The sequence below is a fragment of the Anas acuta genome, chromosome 1 (genome assembly GCF_963932015.1).
Source record: "Anas acuta chromosome 1, bAnaAcu1.1, whole genome shotgun sequence".
Classification (NCBI taxonomy): Eukaryota; Metazoa; Chordata; class Aves; order Anseriformes; family Anatidae; genus Anas; species Anas acuta.
This window is the reverse complement of record NC_088979.1, coordinates 163,331,371-163,346,273: the sequence shown is the minus strand read 5'-3', so window position 1 is coordinate 163,346,273 and position 14,903 is coordinate 163,331,371. Positions and strand designations below refer to the sequence as shown.

General features: G+C 39.0%; 1 protein-coding gene across 6 annotated transcripts in view; it reads right to left on the bottom strand.

The window, feature by feature from the left end:
- The window catches only part of PPP1R12A (protein phosphatase 1 regulatory subunit 12A), a 124,860-nt gene that overhangs the window by 76,136 nt on the left and 33,821 nt on the right, over positions 1-14,903 (bottom strand). For all 6 annotated transcript variants that reach the window (XM_068669102.1, XM_068669106.1, XM_068669101.1 and 3 more), the window contains exon 2: positions 3,853-3,983. In XM_068669102.1, the coding sequence (XP_068525203.1) occupies positions 3,853-3,983 (131 nt within the window). The remainder of the gene's footprint in view (positions 1-3,852; positions 3,984-14,903) is intronic.

The window sequence follows — 14,903 nt, the reverse complement described above, 5'->3', positions numbered from 1 at the left end:
TGATGCTGATATTTTAATTTATACTAATGCATTGAAGGAAAAAAACAACAACTCCATATAAAGCTTTCTGTTTATGAAAAAAACAGAAACAAATGGAAAGAGAATATTCTAGACATCTAGACAAAATCCACCTGTCTTGGCAATGTTGAATAACTTTAAACCATTCATTCTACAATTACTTGTAAGCTAATTTGTATGAACATAAAACAGATGAAGATATAACTTAAGGGGGAAATTCTAAAATCAAACTATTCAAAGAACTCCCGATCAGCTGAAGCAGTCCCAGCATTTGGAGATCTCAGAAACACCAGGAAGAAAAGAGCAGTTGCCTTCCATGGCAGAGTACTTGCTTATACAGCACAACCCTCCATCTGCAACCAGTTAATAATTTGTCCCACACTAAACTACATTATCTTGCTGTATTTCTACATGGCTAACCTCTTGCTTTATTTCACCTGAGGCAGGTTTCTACACAGCTAACACTTCCTAAATGCCTTTTTAAAAGGATATGGGAAGCACAGACAAGAGAAGATGTCAGGATGAAGGTTCCAAAGAAGCTGCCAACTGAAATGGGCAGGGGATGTTGCTGGGAGAAGGTGCCACAGAACGGGAGGATGTGGTGAAGGATGCCAGGGACAGGGAACACACGTGTAGTGTGTTCCCTGCCCACTGTTCTTGCCCATTGGCGAGAGTGCAGTGACCCAAAGCAAAGGCAACAGCAATCCCTAACTCATTGGGGCCATGCTACAAATTCATGCAGCCCATTAGCTGTAGCCCGTGCAACGGGACTAGAGCCGTTCAGCCACATGGCTGAAGGGATGGCTCCCTGAGATATCCAGGTGTTTGTTTTTTTCTGAGAAGCTCTCTATCACATCTCCTGTACATACATATCCCTACACACATATCCTGTACTTCTCCCAGATCTCCATCACACAGGTGCACTCACTCAGGAACACCCGAGCAGCAGGAGGGAATATTTACGAGGAATGTATGCATTGAGAGTGAGAGATGATCAGGTGTTCAGTGAAAGCACAGAGAGATGGGAAAGCTCCTGCATGGATCGAATAGGCATACACAATTCCCTATTAACCGGAGAGTGATTCTCCGTCATTCCCATTTACTGTACATAATAGGAGATGGTTGCTAGTAGCAAATGGATGGAACGTGTAGAAAGACCATCTGAACTGTAAGGTGAGGGGGCACTGATTCAATTATAGAGCTGTCAGAACAGAAACCTTTCTCACTCTATAAGTGCATTATCCATCCCAATATGATCCTGCAGAAGTCACGTGAACATCAGGAGAAACGATTAACATTTAATGACTGATGTGTCTGTGTGTGTGTTCTGAAAGCAGGAGGGTTTCACACCCTATTAACAGATCTGCAAACTTCAGCCCGCCCCATCTTGGTTTTATTTCATAGATGAGCCCTGGGGATCATGCAAGAGATCACACACAATGTTAAGAGAACAACTGCTTTCCTTCCTCCACTTTTTTCCCTCCCTTAAGCCTAGGAAGTGATGCATGCACCTACACAAAGAATATTAAGGTTGCAAAGGTATACATCTTTGGAAGACAGATATAGAGCTAGAGGGTCACTAAATTACCTCATGAACAAAGAAATGCCCTTCATAGCAGAAAAGATCCCCATTTTCTAGCTCTGATGTTTACGTATGATTTTAGACTTTGAGAAATGAAATCCTGAAAAAATGAAAGTATGCTGTACTATGCTACATTTTTCTTATGAGTTGTAAAAATGTAAGCATTGTTATTCCCTTAATCTTCTCTTTTGCACCTTGGAAGAAAACAATAGGAAATGAACAGAAGCCATTCTGCACAAAAATGCCAGTCCATATCACAAAGGACAGAGGTATGTCATGCTGTAATTTTTTCAGAACGTTAAATACAATCTTCGTAATTTATCCAAAAGTAAAAACACCTTTCCATGAACCAGAAAACTCAGTTCTAAAACTGCTATGTACCAGATTCATCCACAGCCACAGCCACACAAACCACACAATTTTAGGCTTTCCAGGAAAGGTGTTTTCTCAGTTTAACTGATGCTGATGCTGAACCCAGTGTGTACTGTGGGCCAAATAAAAAACGAATTCCTAATGTCTGCTAATTTCTTATATCAGCTTCTCCTCCTCTCCAAGTTTTGCGTGAGCTGCATACTGTTGTTAATTCTGTGACTTATTTGAAGCTGAGCTCATTCCTGGAAAAGCAGCTAGAAGAAAATCTAAGCTCTACGGGCCTCACCAGATCTAAATCATGCTCCATTCAGGTCAGGTTACCCCTCCCTCTGCTCTATGTGGAAATCAGTTTCAAGAGCTTATCCTTAAAAATCCTCACATCTTAGAAACACTGAACTTCCAACAGCTTAGAGGTCCTACATCCCACAGAACTATGCTTCAATAACCTTACTTCTTTAAAGGACATCTAGGGAAGGTATGCAAACCTTCCTGTCCTGTCACAGACTGAGAGAATAAAAAACATGACAACCTTCAAAACTATTCTTGATTTCAGATACATGGGTCAAAAGTGAAAAATGTTCTTGTGGACAAGGTAATACATTCATCTTTCTTCCCTGAACATCTGCCTATTGTAGGCTGCAATGCCAAATGAAGAACATGTACTCAACATTTTCCTATTATGGAAAAATAATAGTATATTCCTAGGATAGTAGAGTTTTACCTCCACTATATTGAAGAAAGGCGTATATTATTTCAGTTTGTAGGGAAATTCTTGTCATAGTATGGCCAACAAGTCAACACTTCCAACATGCATGCAAGAGAGATTACAGCATCTGCATAGTGTAGAAAAGCAGATTACAGAAGTTAGCTGTCACACTGTCCCAATTCACAAGGACACACAAAGCACTTCAGTCTCTGAAAACTAAAAAATAAAATTTTCCCTGTGAAAGTGACAAAAAAAGTTTTTCCTTTCCCTTCAAAACTTGTTTGAAACAATCAAGCCTCTCAAACTTGCAGGACAGAACACCAACCAACCATCCCCTAAACTAAAAATTTCCATCTTTTGCCATTGTAAGTAGTCCTCTAGCATTATTATTTGATAAAACCCTACCTCATATTTATTTCATCTGAGTCTTACACTGGGTCAGACATCACACAATGTTTATCAGAATTAGTGAAGTCTGTATTCCTGACGGGTCTTTGGAAAGGTGCTGTTGCTCTCTTTACTGCAAGAACTTCGTTTTGAACAAAATATGCCACCCATTTTCTCAGATCAATTGGTTCCGTTTAAGACATAAAACGTCTGGAAATAATGGATTTTCGTGCATCTTCAGTGGCCCTCTACAGGCTTAAAAGATAATACAAAACCACTCATAGAATTCAGTACCAAAGAAGCTTTAACTAATAACAGGCATCTAACTTCAACTGTAAGATTTTGGTTTATGTCCACAGTATTTAGCAGATATCCCCAGTTCACACCACACCTGAAAAACAGAAGTTTCAAGACTGCAAATACAATTGCACTATCAATCTCCTGTATGTAGACTTATCCTGGGGTAATATTTCAGACTACAAATATAATCTAAATTTGAACTTTCTCCCCATAGCAACATTTCTAAAAAAGAAAAATATTTCTGATAAATCGTGTGACAGTCGTGAACAGTCTTAAATGTGTACATCTTATACAATGCACAAATAGCTATACCCACGGTACACTTCATAACCAAAACACAATAAAATGCAATATAAAAGCATTCTCTCTGACTGCATGTCCCAGGGGCAACCAAAAAGACAATTTATGAATGCTATTTGCTTCTCATACCCCTCCAACAATATATTAGCAAAATAGCAAAATACAGGTATAGAAGAAAAAGCCTTACTCTGCTATATCAAGATATCCACAGGAAGCAGCTGCATGTAGAGGTATCCAGCCTTCATTATCTGGTTGATTAATATTTGCTCCATTTTCCACCAGAAACTTCACCATATCTACGTTATCATCTATACAAGCCTATAAAAAAAAAGAAAGAAAGAAGTTCACATTAAAGCTGTTCTACAATAATACACGTTTAAGTAACATATTTAGGATAAAAATAAGTATTTTCAGGTATGATGCAGGAGTGAGGTTTATTTGTTGGGGTTTGACAGCAAGACAGGAATATTTTGAGAAAAAAGCAATAGTTGTCACAGATTTGTCAAAAAATCCTTAAACAAAAGAATTCAGAGTTTAACAAAACCAATAATTATGATTTCCTCAGGTAAATTTTCTCTGTTTTTCTGAAAACCCATTTACAGTCACCAGTACAACCTTGTTCTCCCATACAAAGGGATTCATTCCCCTTGTAAAGCCCCCAGACCCTAGCTCCATCCCAAGTCCAGCTAACCAACTGGATGCTACAATTGCCAACAGGATCACCGTGCCATGGAGCAGAATTGTTGTAACCAAGAGATGGGGAGCAGTTTTGAAAACAGTATCATAACATGGTTTTAATTACGACATAGAGGAGACTAAGGAGCGTGCAAGGGGATGCGAGGCCGCACTTCAGCAATACCCTGCTGTTTTCTACTGCAGCATGCTCTATACCACCATACATCTTGCAACAGCCTATTAATCACTGTATTTATGAACTTACTTGAGTATCACTTCAGCACATGGCAAAAATACTATCATTTGTGCACACACTACCATCTTCTGTGCACATATCCTAATTACGAAGGCAGCAGTGCTGCACGGATGCAGACCTACTGCCTCTCTCCAGATCCCCATCGCCTGGCTGCTATTTTGTCTTTCTTCTCTGTGTTTGAGTATTTTTCTCACAGGGTGCTCAGTGCGTTTTCTTGCCAACTTCCATACTGCTGCCCTTAAAAGGGCAGAGCAACACAGAGAAAAGTCCCTCTGCATTTCAGGACGGCAAGGACTCAAAACAGCTAGACCCCACAAGACTGGCATTAATTTTTTTTAGCTTATTAAAACAACAATACTACAAAACCAGAAGGCTGAAATGAGAACTGTTATTGCCAGGCTCCTAAATCCTTCTGGAGAATTATTCCTCTAATAAAAATGCAGCTAAGGTGTAAATTTTACTTTTTAGAACAGTTCTACAGAAACAAATACTGAAAATTATATATTGTTGTACTATTGCAAAACCTACAAATTTCCTTATTTAATCATCTGTGCTTTCCAAGATGAATCCTGAAGCTTTCCTCCATTCTGTAGTGCTGAGGCAACAGTTACAGTGTAAGGGAGCTGTATTGCTGGCCTGTTTAATCAGCCCAGCAAAAACAGCAAGGAATTATCCCTCTTTGACCCCATTTGCTGTAGCAGGGTATGAACTTTAAGGCTTTGTTTAGAATGCAACACAGAACTGTTTTAACAACCAGCCTCATCTGGACTAGTTCATCCATGCACTTTCAGCTGGGCTGTAACTAGACTGCAGCAGACAGCTTGCTTTATTTGTTCTTCAATTAAAAACAAAAATACACTTGTGTGTGTAAACATAACATAAACCTGAGTCCCCTTCCTACCTTTCCAGGTATTCTAGAAAAGTGCCTTCTTAAAGGATTTTAGAAATCATCTTTTTAACCATTTCCATCCCTATAATCAGCAATTCTTTTAATAACTGATGTACTAACCTACTCCAACAATAAAGACTACCAGTTCCTCTAGCATACTGTCTTCCATTTCTCCCACTTACCATCAGTGTACAACGTTTACATGGTACTAACAAGCTCTTAAAAAAATAATTGCCTCTCTTTGCAAATCGTTCTGTTACTTAGAGGAAAAGGAACTAAAGGCAAGATGTTGTAACAGTTCAGGAAGAGAAGAAATTCAAGAAACACTGATGTTTACACTTAACAGAAGCAGTAACCCAACCATGTTTCATACACGCAATACACCTAGTATCTCTGGCAAAAATACCATTTGCCTGACCACTGATATCCTATGTATATTATAATATCCACCAGGTAATCATATGCAAAATATGCTTTTATCAGAAAAACTTAGAATTTCCTGAGGACTTTTAATACTACATTCCGATATGCTACATGCTCATGTATGTTCTGACCCTCCAAAATGCATAATACATGAAAAAGGGTATCTTAAAATTGATTAGCACTATTAAAAAAAGCCAGGCCATCTGTTAGTGACACAACCTATCACAGAACAAACCTTGCCCGTTTTTCAATTATACGTAAGAAAAACTGGCAAGACATACTCATAAAAATACTGTTGCTAAGTGAATCAAAAGCTTACATATGCAGCACATTAAAAGACATATGACTAAGTGGCTAAAAATATTTGACCAAATTTGGGCAGTTTATTGTGCCATATATGGCAAGAACCAGCAGAGCTCAGATCCCCTTCTAATGTATTATCACAGATTGCACACCCATGACAAGCAAAGATAAACAATCAGCAAGATTATATATGTTGGGATGAGAGAAGAAGAGCTATTAAGATAATAGAAGAATTTACTTGTATGTGCAAATGGGCACTGCTGGTGATCTGTGAACATCTGTGAAGTTTAAATCACGTTTCTCACACTCGTTTATAAAATCTGAGCAACAGTTAGAACAATTTTGTTAGTGGACAACAGGAGCCACAGAAGCTGAAGTTGATGAAATGGCAGACGGTTGTGTAATTTAAAAATCCATCGCCTTTGAGACTCTGTAAACAAAGATTACTTGAAAGTAAATCTTGTACCTGGAAATCTGTATCAGAAACCCACTGAGGCCTCCAAGAAGGCTATTACCTATTTTAAGGTGAAGAAAAGCAAATGTAATTTGTAATTGATCTCATTGCTGAAGAACGAGGATAGAGTGTGCCCTATTTCCCCTTGTCCCCTTTTTCCCTTTCATAGCACCCGAGGTGTTTGAGGGACCCAAGAGCCCTCATCACTTGCCATATGAAAGACAACTTTGACGAATGCCGAGAAACAAATGGTATAAAGGAAATTTTATCTCATTGTTTTTCCATTTCTACTCCGATTGTCATTGTGTTATCTTCCCAGTCGCTTCTAAAAGCAGTATTTATCAAGTGCCAGGAGAGCCTCTATTGTTAGAGACTGACATCTCAACCCCAAAAGGAAAGCTTTTCAGAGCCGCACGATAAACTTAAAGCAACAGCCTCAGAAAAGTCTGCCCTTCTAAACCTCAGGAGGCCGTAACCTGAATATCATTAAAACGGAAAAAGCCACAAACAGGCCACTTGCAAGTAAGAGGAGTTCTGCTGACACGCAATGGGGCCAGAGCGCTGCCACCTCCTCCCCGCTCCCCGCGCTGCCTCGCTTCCTCACCCCAAATCGGGCAGAAACGTAGCATTTTCCAAGCCAAACCTGACGGGAATTAGCCAGCGGACCCCCAGACAAACAAGAGCTGGACCACGGACTGGCAAAGAGCAACAGCTCACTGCTCTCTGGCAAACGCACCCAGGTAGGTCCGGCTCATCCCTGCAACAAGGTGCCCACGTTTTGGACTTCTCCCAGAAATACTTCCTGACCACTCAATAGGGAATAACCAGAGGCCCACTCAACACACTGGATTTTAGCTGTTTCCAACATGACTTCATATCCCAATGCAAGCGGCACGTGCTTGGGCTGGCTCTCCTTACTATCAGGTGTTAAGGACAGAGGTGAAGGGTAGCCTTAAGTTAGTCAGTAATCTTAAAAATAGATAGCTTTAAAAGAGGTATCTGGGGTGTCCGGCCCCTCAGTGAGCAACCACCCTAACGATTCAGTAGACAGGGCTCCTTTCCCACAGCAACAAGAAAACAAGTGCGCTTTTAATGAAAAGAAAACGCACAGAAATGTTGTAGGGAAAGAGACAAGCAATCAGCTAGAGAGACCACCACTGTCTCACATCCATGCACACTTCATTCCTCCTCATTTGCCCTTAGTATGGACAGGATTCAGAAACCGTCAACACAGAGCAATATAGAGACATAAAGGTCTAAACAAGCCAAGCACTTTGAATTCCCATGGAAATGCAGGAAATAGAAGAAAGACGTCATGCAACGGCCTGTAGAATAGTTTATCCCTTCCCTTGATTTACCTAGTGAACCAAGTCCAATGAGTCATTGCAACTAAGCAGGATGTTAACGTCTTTGTTAACATACCCAAGAATTAAATTAAGGGAGAGCATCCACATCCACTAGTAGAGATGCTCAGAAGAGGCTCCTGATCTTCCCCCTCAGCTGCTGGTTGCATACCACACCCGGACCATGGGGCTAACATACTTTACTGAACTGGATCTCGAGTGCATCAGAAAGGCAATTAGAATTTAAAATTAAATAAAATAAGAAAAGGACTGTAATAAACTATTATATTTATTGGATTAAAACTGCATGATTCGTTCTGATTATATTAAAACGCTTTTTATATTCAGAGAAGGCGCACTCTGAAATTCATCTTCACGCCCTAATTCCACTACCAGAGAAACAAGACTTTGCTTTACTGTGAAATTTCACCCATTAAAAGCCCAGTGTCAAGGCTTGTTTCAAACCGACACTTTTCTAAGAACACATTTCTCAATTTCAACCAGAATTTCTACCACTCGTTTTTTGATTTTTGCCACTGTGAGGAAAGGGTTTTGGTAGACAGAGGAAATGAAGGTTCGCTAGTCACGCTGTTTATGAGCATCTTCTATTCGTCTTCAAGTCACCTTGGGAAATAAAAGAATTAGCTTCCACATTGCAATTCTTAGTTTTATTTTTTTCTTTCAATAAGCCACTAACTGTGAAGGTACAAGAAGAAATTTGGTGAAAAGATACAAAGCAAGCTTGAGTAACACCTCCCACCTTTGCCAGGTCACATATTTATGCTTCATGTTAATTAAGAACACAGCATAAAAAAGTGAAGCAGCATTAAGATGCATGAAATGAAATCATAAGTTGTTCATAAGTTGTATCTAACTCTCCAGATAGTGCTTTGAGGTAACCTGGCAGTTATAACCACAAAAACAAAGGAGGAATACTTTTTTTGTACTTGAAATTTAGCTGTGGGTCATTAATTCAATGTTTTTGTTCAAACCATAACAGCTGAAGAGCCCAATATTAGTAATGACAATGTCCTAATGCTCACTGAATATTTGGGAATACTTCCAGCATAAAGGGTAATAAGAATGACCAGCAAATTAGGTCATAAATTATTACTGATTATTGCACTTATTTAAGGAATCGCTCTAAATGCAGGCATTTTACACTTGCTGGCTATTCTTTCTAACAAAATACAATACACACAGGGTAGAAGGGCTGCTGTTGCTCTTCACATGTACGGTAAGAAACAGGGCAGGTTTGGTGTTGTAACAGAACTTCAGGCACTAATCTACTATTAAGGATGACAAGTGTTGCTCAATTATGAAATTAAGTATAATCTTTCCAGCATTCATTTAGCCAACCCACAAGTTATAGCTTATATTTTTCAGTAAGCTGGGATAATACCGGATATCTCCACATACTGACAAAACACAGTTTTTACGATTAAGTATTTTATTTTTAATTGTGTTTCCTAGTAAAAACGGAAGAGTTTACCTGCAAGTATTCTTGATAAACTAATAATAATATATTTTTTTGGCAACACTAGCCTTATTTTGTTGAACTTGTGTGCATGTGTGCATGATGCATCTGTTATTTTCAGTTAACAAAGGCCTACTACTTTAAATCCTGGAGGGCTGATACATACAAACTTGTTAAAATGATAGTTGCCATATTAAATAACCCAAGAAACCATTCAAAAAGCATTGCTTCTGAAGTTTTGGCAGTTTGAAATTAATTGTTTGTATTTTCTTCACCCCAGAATATGAGCCAATTTTGGCACAAATTTCATTTGCAAACCCATTTAACCCACTGCAGGGCAGCAAACTGTTCTCAGGAGAAATTTCTTGGAAACCTTTCGTTTCTAACTGTAGAAAATGAGGGTCCTTCCAGACACCTGCAAAAGCAGGTGGAGAAGACACTCTCTCAAGGAGAAAACATTAATTGAGGCTGATGCAATCTTTCGTGTCCATTCATGTCTTATGGGGAAGGCATGCAGAGACTATTGAAACAAAGCATCCATTAAGCATCATTACTTAAATCAAATGCTGTATAACTGTCAAGCATTGACAAAAACAGACAAATCACTCCAGAATGCAAACTTCTGTAGCTATTAATTCCACTTCATGTAAACACCCTGTCATATGCAAGAGCATATCCCAACAGACGCTCACTTAGATTATACGTGCATTCAAAGAGGTGCACATACCAGGAGCTATGTAAAACTGATCACTGCTTAGGGCAAATATCCAGTAAGAACATACTGTCATTTCTATACTGACTACAGTTTTGCCCCATTTTCTCTGAATTACTATACAAATTACTTGCACTGCAGGTTTGCCAGTTTGCAGTTTACAGTTAGCATATACCTATAATTTAATGAAGGGCACAATTCACAAAAAAACACTAAAATCTGTGGCTGACTGACACAATCTACGTCTCACAAAACTAATTTCATAGGGATTTCCCACTATTTAAAACCTACTGGATGCTTACACGTGGTTCTTAATCTGAACTGTAATAGAATACATATATTCGGGTGGTGGTAGAGTGTTTCAAGTAGATAGAGATGCAATTATTCTTGTCCTCTAGCCTCCTGCTGAGATAAGTAAGGGGAACGGGAGAGTTGGCCACAACTTGTTATCTGCTATAACCAGAGTTACTTCCATTGCTGCTAGGAATCCCACTAGCTATGGATCAGGGCTTTCCTATTTTTGTTCAAAAAATAAATAAAATACTGGCCGTCTAATATTACATGCAAATCTTCTTTCAAATAACTGTTTGTTTTCTTCTTTCAGCCGCATGCAAATCTGTTTTCAAGGACACTTGAAATTCTCACAGTAGAGATTATCAGTAAAAACTACCATGCTAATACTATTCTAAACATATTAAGCTTTATTGACATTCATGTATTTCAACCCAAAGAAAAACCTCAAGACAACTTGCCAACAACAACAACCAAAAAAAGAAAAAGGCATGACAAAATAAATGAACAAACGTGGAAATGAGATGTCATGGAAAAAATGCTAGCTTCTAAAATTGTTTTAGAGGAGATACTGATACTCCAGCAGATATATTTGGCTGAAAGCACTTTTGTCTCCTGGCTCGGTATTTTGGAATTAACCTGGTGAAGATACAGGATACAAAGGAGACTATGAAACAACCTTTGCCTAAACTTCACACAAATCACGCTCTCCCTTGGTTCCAAATGGTACTGTTCCTTCTTGTTTCTTTCAACTTAAAAATAAAACCAGTATGTTCTGCAGAACAACATTTGCTTTTAGAAATAGATTCAGACTTATTATCAGCTTTATAATCACAGTGCAGGTGGAAAAGCATGAGTTCACTGACAGAAACGGAGCAATGAAGATCTAACTGACAGTATGGTATTACAGCTAATGTGATGTGCGACTGAACCCTAAAGGCTTAGGTAGGTAGGTATGTACAAATTACGTATGACAGATGCTCATTTGTTATACGCGTTGGTGAAAGCATTCATTCAGCAGCACCAAATCTGTGAGTGTCAGAAGCTGGGAGTTCAACCCCGAAGTGACTTTCAGGCAACAGAAATTGCTGCCTGAACAGAAAGCCACCACGCAGGTGGCCTTCCCACTCTTGTGACCCCTGGCTTTGCAGTTTGCTTTCTGGGACCATTTCAACAACGTTGGCTGATGCACTGTGCTCCGTGTGGCACACACACCACAGCGCTCCACACCCACCTCCTGACAGGTACAGAAGCAGCCTTTATTAGGTTTAAAATATGTTTCTTGAATTAGAATTTAACAAAAATCCCACACTCTAAGAATACAGTGCCACTGTGCAGCTCTGTTTTTATTAAGCATTTTTTGTTATTGTCTTGGCAGATAGTGTTAGCTCTCATGACAGAAATCTGGTAACACAATCTGTAAACACTAAATTTGAGAAGGAAAAGGCTGAGTCACATAGTGTATTTATTTATGTCCCAGACAAATTTAAGAATATGCCAATCATATTTCAAATTCTTCAATTTTTTCACCAATAAAGACAATCTTCTTTTAGCATACTGGCAACTAAACGAGCTCACGTGCCAAAGCAGCTTTTCAGTTTAAAATGCCTCGCATTCTGATATCCTCTAATACACTTTCTTAACCAAATTAATCATCTAGCAAAACAAAAAGGCATCAAGAAAACTTGCTGGAAGAGTCAATTTTTATAAATAAACAGGTTTGTACACTTTCGTGTTTCTTGGATCTAAGTTAAGCCACATGTGCCAAGGTTCCCTTGTTACCATTGCGTCTATCACCTCCATAAAGCTCCGAGTTCTTCAGTGGGGTGAAAAGACAGAAAGAAGGCAGAACTGACCACCTTTAGGGGCTATGGCCATGATCCACAAGCCACCTGGCATCTCGATCTTTTGCTTCTGCAGGACCTCAGTGGGTTTTTCATTGCTTTCTAATTTTAGCCAAGTGAAGTGACACAACTGAGTAGAATAGAAGCTGCATGAAATTTCATAAAAGCAATGATAAGTCTGCATCCCTGATGGAAAAAAAAACACATGCTCAGATGTTGATTGGGCATACCAAGGTAAACATTCATGCTCACTTTTCTTGCCCCTTTAACAGAAGAAACCATGATTACAGGTACAAAAAGGCAGTAAGACACTCAAAATTTGAGAATACAACTGGCATCTATGCATGCTTCCTCCAGTTAACATCTGCCATATGTGGTTTTGTCCTCATCTTTATCTGAAATACTAGAAGCAAAAACATATTTTTAATAAGTTGGCTTAACTGGTATTGTTCAGCCCTGCCCCTCTTAGAGAAATCTATGTAAATAAAGAAATAATTTCTATAATCTGATTTAGCATAATATATAAAACAAGCACTCTCTCCAGTGAGATTTATATATATTTTATACATAAATAAAGAAATAAAGTAATCACGTTGCACCCGGATGAAAACAAGAATTAAATGAGAAGTGAGTAAAAGTGGCATTTTGGATTGCTTAAAATTATCTTAAATGTGTCAAATATATTAAAGTTTATCAAAACTGCTTTTGCATGTAAAACTCATTAAACAAAGCTAGCACTGCATATAAATAGGAAGCGTAACTAATTGTTTCTCATCATTCCTATTTTTAGGGAAAGAATATATTGCCATGCCTAATTTCTAATCCCAGACTGGCAAAAGAAAAGCTACCTTTCTGCAATATTATTCCCGGTAATTTTTTCAATTTATGATCAAACTTCTAAAGCACTGAATTGGCTGAATAAATTAGAAAGTTTTCTGTTCTTCAAAAACACTTCTAAGTCCTGAATTTGACTCAGGCTGCAAGTCAGCTGGTGCCAAATGAAAGCAGAGCACCCCGAGTGTTGCTAAAATTCTAGCAGAAAAGCAAGGACTGTTGAAATAACAAAAAAATAGAGTTTTAGTGAAGTTATCCAAAAGCTTTTTAGCTAAACTTACTACAGTAAGAAGCTGCTCTTTCTGAAAACTGTAATTTTTCACAGAGACTTTGTTCAGCCAGTAACACGATGACAAGCCTTCCACATCTTGTCCCCTCAACATCAGCAGGTACCAGGTAAGAGCCTTTGTCAGGTGTAAGAGCTGCCCAGGGCAGCCCTATCCCCGAAGCATGCCAGCACCCACGTGCCAATAAACCTCTAGATTCTGGCAGCATTTTAAATATCTAAAGACAGCACAGTACGTTTTACACTCATCTGTAATGCATACCCATTTCAACTACAATAAGAAAAAACAAGCAGCAGCTCTTCTGTTTTCCCTTACAGAATACATTGGCTGTTGTACACACTCATTTATACATAACTACATTTTTAGAATAGCCCAATTAATTTCTGACTTGAGAAATATATATTTCATTGTAATACCTCAGTAAACTGGGACCTGGTCTGCATTTCTCATCTGTTGAAAGACTGAAGGTATTACTTGGGAGCACCACAGGCACAGACAACATTAACTGTCAAATTGATAAATTTGTGGTCAGGTAATTTCATTTTCCATATTGTATATAGACACTCAGCATCATTTTGAACAGCCTGCCCAAAGCCTTTTTTCTAAATTAATCTGCTGAAAAAAGCATCGTTGTGATCCCCAAAAGGTAAGGCACTTCCAACAGACAAACACCACCTAGACTCAAATCCTCTGCATGGATAAGATCAACTCAAACTACACCTGAAGCCAAAATTCAAGTCAGACTAGGCACTCCAGGAATCTGTTCGAAGTTAAATAAGGGTGTCCTCGTGCTGTGCCGCAGCTAAATTTGCTAAACAATCTTCTAAAATAGCTTACATGAAATACATCGCAATGTTTTAGTAGAGTTAACAAAAATGTTTGTATAAGCAAATAAGGAGATGAGTATCAAATGTACTATAATCTTTATTAAGAATAAAGAAAAAGCGCATTCAACACTCATCTCTGTTTCTCTCAAAGGCTAGTTACGCAGCTGTTCATCCACACAGATATGGTTTGCAACTTCTAAAAAAGGCATTTTTGCCACAGTGTAACTTAATACCCTAATTTCAATAGGCCAGCCCCATCATGCAACCTACTGCGCAGATCCTCCCTGGCTAGAACAAGGTCGAAGCTCCACACTCGCCCCTGCGTGCTCCCCCCAGCCCGGCAGGATCCGCCGTCCTCCTCCAACCCGTATCTGCCCAAAGCCATAACCAGCACGGGAAAACAGCCTGGGGTGCTTCTTAGCAGATGATATATAATGACTCATCTCCTGCCATAAACTTAAGACTACATCCACTTTGTGAACCTCCCCTCTCCCAAGAAAGCACAACGGAAGCACCAACTTTGACATCTGACTGCCTCAGGTATAGAGGAAGAGGAAGTACCTTGGTACACTTGCCCCACTATAAACTCTTTGTGACATTAATGAACAAACTGCAGGTAAACA